Source organism: Mesoplodon densirostris, chromosome 19 (genome assembly GCF_025265405.1).
Source record: "Mesoplodon densirostris isolate mMesDen1 chromosome 19, mMesDen1 primary haplotype, whole genome shotgun sequence".
Lineage (NCBI taxonomy): Eukaryota > Metazoa > Chordata > Mammalia > Artiodactyla > Ziphiidae > Mesoplodon > Mesoplodon densirostris.
Window position 1 is genome coordinate 10,382,515 of NC_082679.1, and position 11,132 is coordinate 10,393,646.

Below are 11,132 nucleotides of genomic sequence, written 5' to 3' on the forward strand. Positions count from 1 at the left end.
ACAGGAGACTTGGTCCTGGGGACATCTGAGCCTCCACACCCTGAGGATATGGGATCTGGCTTGACCTGGAAAACTGAGCTGCTACTCCCTCGCCTCCTTTGGCCCCTCCCGCTGGCCTCATTCTGCCTTGCACAAAACAAGCCCCGCTGGAACACAACCCCAGGCTTTCCCAAATCCTGGCTACTGTGCCTGGGGCTCTTTCGCTTTGGGCTTAGGTGAGAAAGGCCATTTTGTTCAGCTTGGAAGGTAGGAGATGCAAGGTGTGTCATGGCAGAGCCTACCAGCTGCCCACCTGGAATCCATCCTTCCTGTCTTCCTTGAGAGCAGGACCCTGAAGTTCTTTGGAGCAGCAATATACCCAGGGAAAAGACTACATGTCCCAGCCTCCCTTGCAGCTAGGGTGGCCACATGACTAAGAGCTGGTCAATCAGATGTAAGTGGAAGTTGTAGGGTGGGGAAAGTTCCTTAAAAGGGGCACAGTCCATACTCGGGCATGGGGCTTCTTTTACCCTTTGTCCCCCTCTTTCTGCTTCCTGCGTGGAACATGGATGAGGCAGCTGTGACTCCAGCAGCCATCTTGGACCATGAGGTGATCAAGAGAATGGAAGCTCCAAGCTAAGAATGACAGAGCAGAAAGACAGAACGAGCTGTGTCCCTAATGACACTGTGGACAATCTGCTTATGGTTACCTTTTATGTGAGAGAGAAATAATCTTCTATCCATGTAAGCTACTCTTACATGTACCAGGTTCTCTTTTATCTTATATATTAATGTCCTCTCTCTTTGTTGTTTGTGTTATTTCCAGTCTCTCTTACTAGCCACTGAAGAAAAATTCTAACTGATATATATGTTACTGACTCTTATGTGAATATGGAGGGGTGGGGAGAATATGGACGCTATTTCCCATTTTGGGGCTGTTCCTGTTGTTGGGGTGGAGTATGGGCTTAAATCTATCCTCACTTCCTAGCTGTGCCATTGCCTGGAAACCTCATATTGGAGAACACTGATTTAGCTAATAACTTTCAAACTCCATGGAGCTCCCTTAGTGCCCACTCAGGTGGGGCAGAGTCAGTGGACAGAGCTTTTAGCTCTCTCCTTCCTTCCTTGGCCAGAATTGGTCACATGGCGACCAATAGCTGCAAAGCAGTTGGGGAAACTGAGTGCCTGACATTTTCAGCTTCTTTTATGGGAGGCAGTGCCTGCCATCATGAAAGAGGAGGGGGGAGTGGCTGTTGGGGAACTATTCTCTTCCCTCAATACATATATTTACTGAGCATCTAACCTGCTCTACTTCGATCAGAACGGTTTCTCTTTTATTTTATATATTAGTCTCCTCTGTCTCTTGTCATACTTGCAAAAATTTGTCTATTTCATTGGTATTTTCAAAGAACCAGCTTTAGGCTTTATTGACTAACTCTATGTTTTATTTTATACTTCATCCATTTCTGCTTTTACTTTTTTAATTCCTTACCTTTTTACTTTGGTTTATTTCATGGGCTTTCTCTAGTTTCTTGAGTGGCAACCTTATTTTGCTCAATTTCAAAATCTTTTATTTTTAGTACTCTCAATGCCTTTAAGCATTTAAGGCTATCATTCCCCCTCCAAGTGCAGCTTTGGCCATATCCCACAGTTTCTGTCTCTCTCTCTCTCTCTCTCTCTCTCTCTCTCTCTCTCTCTCTCTATATATATATATATATATATATATATATATATATAATGTTTTCACTGGCAATTGATTCTGGTTGGTATTTTGCATTTTAATTGCCTCTGTAATCCAAGTATTATTTAAATTTAAGGATATTTTTCAAAAATGTGTAGAAATTTGGTGAGGGGGAGAACTATAGCTTTTGAATTGATATCTACTTTTATTGCATTGCTATTTTAAATAATATATTGAACTACCATGTAAGTTTGCATTTGAAGAAAGGGCTCTGAGGCTAATAAAATGGTTTGGAAAACTCTAGTCTATCCTAAGTCCACACATTTTTGCTGACGGACAAATTGAGAGTCTAGTGAACCCATAGCAAATGCAGGATTCTAACCCAGATTTTATAACCCTCATTCTGGGTGAATTTCACCACTCACTATTTCAGCTCAACATGGCCATCCCCAGAAAGGATCTGTCTTGAAAGTTTCTGGGAAATCTCTCTACTAGGCCTTTCCATCCTTGCCCAAATCTCTCTTTCTACCCCAAGCCTGGAGTCTGCTATTACCACTTCTGACTAACACCAAGAGTCTCCCCATAGTAGGTCATCTTGACTGGGTTAGGCTTGCGGCTCATACCCTACTAGTGAGAGGAGTTAGAAGACACACTCCTTCTGGTTCCCACTCCCCTGCTCTCCACCCCTCAACCCCACCCCTTCCCCATTTGCATTCATTTATTCATAGGGGCTTTTTTTGTGTGTTTAGAGGAGGAGGGAGATATTTTTAGGACTGTGCAAGTGATGTTTGAGATACATGGGGTGGGGGTGGGGGAATCCCAGGACAATGGAGGACTCAAAAGGGCATCTTTGGTTAAATGGATGAGGGCCAGAAGATGCTGGAAATCTTCCTGAGAAATTTGGTCATTCTTTGTCCTGTGCACAAATCAGTCCCTGGGTTATGGAGTGAGGTGCAGTGTAGGGGAGGGCCGTGTTCAAACAGGGCAGCTGTTTGGTGCCAGAGGAGGGGCACTCTTTGGGCCACTGGGAAGCAGGACTCTCAGGGGGCTTGGATCCCTGTGCTTTGGGCACCCCTGTGCATGCATGCAGCCAGACTGAGAATAATCTTGGGTGGGAAAAGAAGCAAGTGTGGTGACCAGGAATGGCAGGGTTGGGAGTGGTGGAAGGAGAGGCTGACACAGGCGTGTGTTAACCAGGATGTTTATAGCCTCTGTGGCTCTCCGACAGCTCAGTGAAGGAGTAGGGCCCTGTTGGCTCTAACTCTAGGGTGGAAGCAGGAGAACCATGAACCATGGTCCTGCATCCTTGCTGGAAGCAAGTGGTCCTCCACTCAGGGGGAGGAAACAAGGAGGGTGGCACGAAGAGCTGGTCTCTCTGGAGGTCTCCAGGGCCATGGTGCTACTCCAGGGCTGTGGGGGAGGATGGGGCACAGGGGTGGAGGAGGCCGTCAGGGAGGTAGGGGACCAGGTCCCCAGTGCCCCCATTCCTTCTGCTCCCCTGCCCAACCCTGGCCTCCCAGCGGCCCCACCCGCCCCATGCTCAGCCTGTGCCAGGTTCAGGTTCAGGAAGGTGGCGTTGGTCCTTGTGCGAGGAAGGGAGGTTGACTGTGAGAAGAGAGACAGAGTGAAAAGGAATTCCGAGGCTTCATCGGGGGTGGCCTGCTGTCATTGACCAGCCTTCTTCCCCCAACGCTGACCCAGGAAACTAGGGTTTGATGAGTGAATGGGTGAAGGAGGGTGCTAGGGTGTCTGTCAGTGATTGGGTCCCTTATCCTGGAAGCTTCAAGTCTGAGGAAGGGGGGGTCACTGTCCTTAACTCAGGGACATGGCTTCAGAGACTGCCTGGTCTGATGGGGGAGGCAAGGCTCCAGGGACATGACATCTCAGACCTCTGGGAGCTCCCAGTCTGATGGGGAGACATGGTCCCCAACATCTGGGAGCTCCCAGTCTGATGGGGGAGACATTGTTCCTGATTTCTGGGAGCTCCCAGTCTGATGGGGAGACACGGTTCCCAACATCTGGGAGCTCCCAGTCTGATGGAGGAGACATTGTTCCTGACTTCTGGGAGCTCCCAGTCTGATGGGGAGACATGGTACCCAACATCTGGGAGCTCCCAGTCTGATGGAGAAGACATTGTTCCTGACTTCTGGGAGCTCCCAGTCTGATGGGGAGACACGGTCCCCAACATCTGGGAGCTCCCAGTCTGATGGAGGAGACATTGTTCCTGACTTCTGGGAGCTCCCAGTCTGATGGGGAGACACGGTCCCCAACATCTGGGGGCTCCCAGTCTGATGGAGGAGACCTTGTTCCTGACTTCTGGGGGCTCCCAGTCTGATGGAGGAGACCTTGTTCCTGACTTCTGGGAGCTCCCAGTCTGATGGGGAGACACGGGCCCCAACATCTGGGAGCTCCAGTCTGATGGAGGAGACCTTGTTCCTGACTTCTGGGAGCTCCCAGTCTGATGGGGAGACACGGTCCCCAACATCTGGGAGCTCCCAGTCTGATGGAGGAGACCTTGTTCCTGACTTCTGGGAGCTCCCAGTCTGATGGGGAGACACGGTCCCCAACATCTGGGAGCTCCCAGTCTGATGGAGGAGACATTGTTCCTGACTTCTGGGAGCTCCCAGTCTGATGGGGAGACACGGTCCCCAACATCTGGGAGCTCCCAGTCTGATGGAGGAGACCTTGTTCCTGACTTCTGGGAGCTCCCAGTCTGATGGGGAGACACGGCCCCCAACATCTGGGAGCTCCCAGTCTGATGGAGGAGACCTTGTTCCTGAACACAGGGAATTTCCAGTCTGAAGAGGAAACACAATTCCCACCACCTAGAAATCTCCATCCTGATGGAGGAGATCGTCCCTATTTCAGTTTGAGAGATTAATTTACCTTCTGAGGGTAGGAATTCTGTTCTCACTCTTATTGTAACGCAAAGCATGAAACATGCTCCCCATTGTCTAGGATGCCAGTCTGAAGAGGGAGGCATGATCCGCCCTCTACACCTCTAGTCTGATGGGAGAGGTAAACGACCATCAGTAGCCTATTCCCCCAGTATGGTGGTAGAGGCAATATCTCCTGTGTTTTATGGTCCAGGAAAAAGGATGCCTTACCCTCAGACTACACACTGTATTTTAAAACCTTTGGTCTGGTGTGCCTCTTACAGAAGAGAGAAGGCATGGAAGCCCCGTTTAGTGTCCCCAGTCTGATGGAGGAAGCCTGTCTACCCCTGGTCTAGGTCATCAGTTTGACAGAAGAGGCTGGAGCTCCATTTGGGGAGTCCCAAGTCAGATGGAGAAAGCAGAGCCCCTCTTCTGGGAGCCCTTGTCTGAAAAGAGGCCCCCCTCTCCCCGTCCCCTCCCACACACTCACGGGCCACCTGCAGCTCCACTTCCAGCGTCTCAGTCTTGCCCTGCAGCGTGACGGTCTTGAGTGTGTAGCGGCCGGCGTCGGTGAGGTTCAGCTTTTGCACCAGCAGCGAGCAGTTGGCGAAGCCCACCTCCCGGCCTGTGTGCGCGGGGCCTGCGATCCAGTTCCCCGATGGCAGTTGGCTGAGCAGCCGATTGGGCTCGGAGGCAGGCCCGCGGTACCAGGCATAGACCAGCAGATCCTTGGGGTAGCCCTGTACGGTCAGTGTCACGTCCTGGCCCTCCATCGGCCTGGTCGGCACCGGCACGATTGTCATGGCGACCACGGCCGCTGGGGAGAGAGCGAGGGGGGCTGGGTCAGCTGGGCCTTGGCGGCGCAGAGCGTCCCCCGCCCACCCCCGGCCAGCTCACATATGCCTCCCCCAGCTGGCACTCCCCATGCGGGTTGGCGGGAGGGAGACAGAGGAAGGAGGTGACTTGTGTGGTACGGAGGTGGATTTTGTGTCTCAGCAATGCCTGCCTGCCAGGGAGCTGTCTTCACCCGTTAGATTGAGAAACCCCAATGGGGGCTGTTTCTTCCCCCATTAGACTAGGAATTTCCAGCCTTTGGGGGAATATCTCTCCCATTAAACTGGAAGACCCTAGAGGGTTGAGTCATGTCTCCTCCATCAGATTGGAAATTCTCAGAATATGGGGGCCGTGTCTCCCCCATTGGATATGGGAGCTGTGTACTCCAGGTGTTGTCTCTTCTGCCAGCGCAGGAGACCTCGGAATATGGGGGCTATAGTTCCCCATCAGATTGAAAGATTCCAGAGAGTGGGAGGCCATGTCTCCTCCATCAGATTGGAAATTCCAGATTATTATCAGGCTGGGTCTTTCCAGTCAGCCTGGGGACCCCAGAACTTGAATGGGGGCATGTCTGTCCCATCAGACTGGAAATTCCTAGAAAGTGGGGGGCTTGTACTCCCCCATCAGATTGGGAGTACCCCAAAGGTGGGAACTGTGTCTCCCCCATCAGACTAGGGATTCTCAAAAAAAAAAAAAAAAAAAAAGCCGTGTCTCCTCAAGACCATGTCTCCCCCATCAGAATACAAAATCTCCTCAAGTGTCTCCTCCATTTGATTGGAAGCTCACTGAGGGTGGCTGTCATGTCTCCTTCATCACTGCTAGAATGGAGTATGAGGCATTGCCTCTTCTCCCTGACTGGCAGCTCTTGAATAGGGAGGCTATGCTTCCCTGTTTCAAGGCCATCTCTGCAAGGGCAGAGACCATGTCTCCTCCATCAGATCAGTCTCCCCCAGGTGGAAGAAGGGTGGCATCTCCCTTTCCTCTGTCTCTCCCCTGGCACCTGCCACAGGGGTGCTGACAGTTTAGGAGGCCATTGGGGATGCTTTACCCACTCCCTGCACATACCTGCACACCTTGGACACCCCCCCCCATCTTGACCTACACAGACAGGGCTCTGGACAGCGCCTGAGGTCATCCGGTCCACCCCCCTGTCTCCTGCCAAGACCAGCTGCTAAGGCCCCAGTAGGGTGGGGCAGGAGGTACACTTACCTCTGGGAATGCCATTTCTGCTTTGGGTGAAAGAGTATCCACCCTTTGGATGAGGCCCAGCCTGTTAGTAAGAGGGAGGGAGGAGGGAGGGAAGGACCGTTCCCACTGTCCCTGGGAGATGGTGGCCACTTGAGAAGGAACCAAGGCGGAATGAATGAGGCCCTAATGTTCAAAGCCACCATCCCCAGGGGATGAGAAAATGTCCCCTGAGGATCCTGATGCCTCTGAGAACACCAGCTGTGTCTGCACTACCCCCACCGCCAGGTTGTTTAAGGACAGAGGCAAGACAGTGCCTCTCTCGCTGTGTTTTTCCATTTGCCAACGACTGGCTGTGATTTTCCAGGAGTGTATGCGTGTACGTGTGTGTGCGCATGTGCACACCGGCATCTGGGCCAGATAACTGGGTTATCTAGTTGGATGCGCTGAGGTTCAGCTGTCTGTTTGGCAGGGAGTGGGTCCAGCCTGGAGCAGCTGTGACAGACTGAATTTAGAACATGGGCACCCATAGGAAGGGACATCCGAATGTTTTCCCACTCTGCAGCTGCACGGTTTGGGACATGTGGCCCATTTCTCACTTTGCCAACCCTCAAGGAAGAGAGCCTGATTTGTCCGTTGTTTTCTGGGTGACAAGGCACAGACTGCCTCTTTTTGTCATCTGGATGAAGAGGGTCCACCTGATATGCCACTTTGTCACTTGGCCAACGAATGGGTTGAGAATCTCTCACTCTCCAATCATCTCTTGGGCAAATGGTGGCCTAATGGCGGGTGGAGCAGCCAAAGCTTGAGTCCAACTGGGCCTCCATGGAGAGGGGTGGGGTTGGTCAGGCTGGGGACGACTCACCAGAGAGTTTGACCACCACTGAGGCAGATCCAGAAAGCAGGGTCTTGGGGTTCTTAGCAATACACGTGTACGTGCCCTCCTGGGCTGCCGTCATGCTACTGATGTTGAGGTGGTCTCGGCCATTCTTTAAGGCCCGCCCGTTGAAGGCCCACATGTACTCAGGCTCCGGGCAGGACCGGGACACGCACCACAGCGTGAGAGATGTGTTGAAGTCGACTTTGATGGTGCAGCCCGTGCGGGTGGTGGAATCCTGGAGGATGGCCACGCGTTCTGGGCCAACTGTGAGGGAGGGGAGGGAGAGAAATGGGGCAGTGGAGGGAGAGGGTGGTCGAGGTGGGCACCCCCCTGGCTTTCTTTCCACCAGGATGGGCCCCTGGGAATATCTGGAGGGAAAAAGAGCTCTGGCCTTCTCGAATCCCACATGGATCTCTAACTTGCTCTGAGATCTTGACAATCACCTTCCCTCTCAGGGGAATCTCAGTTTTCTCTTCTGTAAAAAGAGGGTGTTGGGCCAGACAACATTTCAAGATATTTTTGAAATCTATGGTTCCATTAAAAAAAAAAAGGCTAAATGGTTTCTGATAAGCCATTCTAAGAGTCTAGAATTCTAGGGTTCCAAGAGCAGATGTTTCTATGTTCTAGGATTCTAAGATTCTAGAAATCTATGTTTCTAAGATTCTAGGGTTAGGTGGCTCTAAGGTTTTAGAATTAGATTCTAAGATTCTAAGAATCTCTGCTTCTAGAGTTTCTAGGATTCTGAGAGTCTAGAATCCAGTGCTTCTTAAATCCAGAATGCCCTGGTTGTAGGATTCTAGGTTCTAAGTTTTTCTACATTGCCGGCCCTCGTGTACCTGAGTGATTTCCTTTCTCTGGATGCCACACTGCATATCTGCTGCCCCTGGGAATGACTCCATGCTTTGGTTATGTTTTTAATTTTATTTCCCCTCCCATTTCACCACTCACGCTGTCCCCGCTCCCTTTCAAAACCAACCAGTCCTGGAGGTATTGATTCAAAGGGAAGGATTATTCAAATTCAAAGGTTGTCTTTCGTCCTTAGGAGATGGGTCAAGTGCCTTATATGGGGAAGCTTTGGTTTCTAACCCCAGCTGGCCTACTGACTCACTGCATGCCCTTGGGCACTCTCTCCTGGCCTCAGTTTCCCCATCTATGGGGTTGGGGCACTGGGTATCTCTGCAGGGGCTGGGCCAGGAGGACTCACAGTACACGGTCAGGTTGATGGGCTCGCTGCGGCTGACACTGACCGGGTTCCAGACCTCACACTGGTAGGCTCCGGCCTCCTCCCTGCGGATGCCGTGCCGGGTCAGCACCCGGCCGTCAGCGGACAGGCCGAGGCGGAGGGCGATGGGCAGGGTGTCGCCGTTGAAAAACCAGCGGACCTCGGCGGGGCTGGGGCTGCTGCATGTCAGGTGCAGGGTGTCCCGGCGCTCCACCAATGCCGTGCCATTGGTCATGACCACAGGCTGGGCCAGGATCTCTGTGGGGCAACAGACAGAGGGGGAGGGGGCCGGGCACTGCCTGCTTCCAGGGCCTCCCCTTCCCCAGGCAAGGGGCATGGCTGGATCCCGGTGGTGCCCCTGAACCCCCAGCCAGAGGGTCAAAGAACAGGATGAGAGGCAGATTTAATCCCAGAAGCCATCTGGGAGGAGGTGAGCATTTTAATGTTACTTTAAGTCAGTTTTTTTTGATGGTTTTAATATTTTTTAGAGTTTTTTGTTGTTGTTGTTGTTGTTGTTTTTGAAAGAAGGATTGGGAAGGAGATGGGAAAGCCCAGCTGGGGAAAAGGGGGCTCTGGGGGGGTGTCTCACCATAGACCTGCAATTGTCCGTAGCCCACCTCCGTCTGAAATTGCCTGTTGAGAGTCTGCAGGATGTAGGTGCCCGAGTGCCCGGGCAGGGCGCCCTGGATGGCCAGGCTGCCGTCGGGGCGCACAGCTTCCCGCCCCGTGTGGGCCGGGCCAGGGGTCTCATCGCCTGTGCTTACGATGTAGCTGGCCACCAGGTAAGACACACTGAGCGTGGGCCCCGCATACCAGTTGTAGGCAAGCAGCTCCCCTGAAAGCCCTTGGACAGCCAGTGTGACGTTGTCGCCCTCGGCTGGCTGGGCAGGCTCGGGGGCGATAGTGATCTCGGCCCCCGCGCTCAGGAAAGCGGCTGAGGAAAAGGAGCCAGAGGGGTGGGATGAGGTGGACTTGATCGCTCCCCACGTTTGATGGAGGAGGAGACGTGGCTCCTGGCACATGTGTTCCTCCCACAAGTAAGCGCTCAGTAACTGTCAGCCAGGTGTGGAGTCTCAGTCCTGGGGAGGGGGCTGTGATCTGAGGATTGGATTTGATGGGCTGTGCTAAGGATCTAGCCTAAGGCTTTGCGCATAGCAAGCTCATAGCACCCGCTCAGCCTGCAGGACCTTGGATACCACCCAGAGGGATCCCCCCACCCTCCACCGCTGTGAGAGTCACTAGGCCTCCACTTTCGAGATCAGGCTGCCTCGTGCAGCCCCTGGGCCCCGACTCCCGGTCCTCCCGGTCCAGCGCCCTTCCTCTGCCTCTCCAGAGGCAGAAAGTAGGGCCGTGATTAATACACTCCACCCCTTCTGTTCTCAACCCAACAGATAAGCCTCAAACCTGACTAGCTGGTTGGGGCTGCCTGGGTTTGAATTGTGTGCGGTTGCCTGGATTGGGAAGCCGCGGTGGTTCTCACGTAAGCAGTGCTTACATGCTTGGCTTGGTTTCTGGTACTTTCCGTGCTGATAAAGGCTGACTATGAGCGAGGCCTCTGGGTCTAGCACTCAGCCCTGCCGCTTTCTGGCTGTGTGACCCTGACTGGTGCCTTGACCTCTCTGAGCCTCAGGCTTCTGGTCTATGGAGTGGGCGGTCATGGGTGGGCCTTTTTCATAGGGTGGTTATGAATACGTGGAAAGCATTTAGAACAGCACCCAGCAAGCACTAGTAAATGCTGCTTGGAATGACCTTCAAACGACCCCAGGAGTTAGGCCCATTTCATAGATGAGGAAACTGAGGCTGAGAAGAGGAAGGCAACTGCCCAAACCATAGCCCGAGGGAGGGGCAGAGTGGCTGGTTACAACTTGCTCTAGTTAAGGCTTCCAGAGCTCAGTAAGTTTGCCACGTGAATGAAGGCATAGCAGTGGCTCCCTTGCCCTAGCTTACACCCCGCTCTTAGAAATCTCCAAAGTCCACCCTGAAAACCTCTCTGGGTGACGGCCCCCGGCCTGCCTCACACTGGTGACTCTTAGTGGAGCAAATCGTGCCTGTGTGAAGCAGAGCTGTCCTCCCGACGTGCTGGATTTCCGGCTGACACCGTCCCTCCCCAGGCCGGGGATGCCCTCCCTTCCCCGAGACCATGGGGGCTGAGGTTCTGGGGGCGCCATTCTCGCTCACCACTGAGGAGGAGCCAGCTGCATCTGGTCAGCACCATCTTTCACCCCGAACCCAGCTCTTGGAGACAGCGGCGTTGGCGGCCCGATGCTCCGAGACCCTTCCTGGTTGGGGTTTGGCTCCGTCTGGCGCCAGGCGTGGGAGGGTTCGGTGATTTGGAGCCGGGGGAGATCACCTGAATTTGGAGGGATCGAGTCACCGAGGATCTGGGGCCCCGTTTGGGTACCAGGGCAGGTGTGGCAGGCACGGGCCAGGGGCCACGACCTGGCCAGGCCTCCTGGGGCGCTGCCTAAACTTCTT

The 11,132-nt window shown here is 53.3% G+C and overlaps 1 protein-coding gene across 1 annotated transcript in view; it reads right to left on the reverse strand.

The window, feature by feature from the left end:
- Positions 1-10,872, reverse strand: part of CEACAM16 (CEA cell adhesion molecule 16, tectorial membrane component) — a 31,553-nt gene extending 20,681 nt beyond the window's left edge. Inside the window, exons 1-5 of the mRNA XM_060083110.1 lie at positions 10,836-10,872; positions 9,247-9,591; positions 8,640-8,915; positions 7,421-7,699; positions 5,027-5,353 (exon numbers count right to left, since the gene is read on the reverse strand). Of these exons, the coding sequence (XP_059939093.1) occupies positions 5,027-5,353; positions 7,421-7,699; positions 8,640-8,915; positions 9,247-9,591; positions 10,836-10,872 (1,264 nt within the window). The remainder of the gene's footprint in view (positions 1-5,026; positions 5,354-7,420; positions 7,700-8,639; positions 8,916-9,246; positions 9,592-10,835) is intronic.
- Positions 10,873-11,132: the final 260 nt, after the last annotated feature.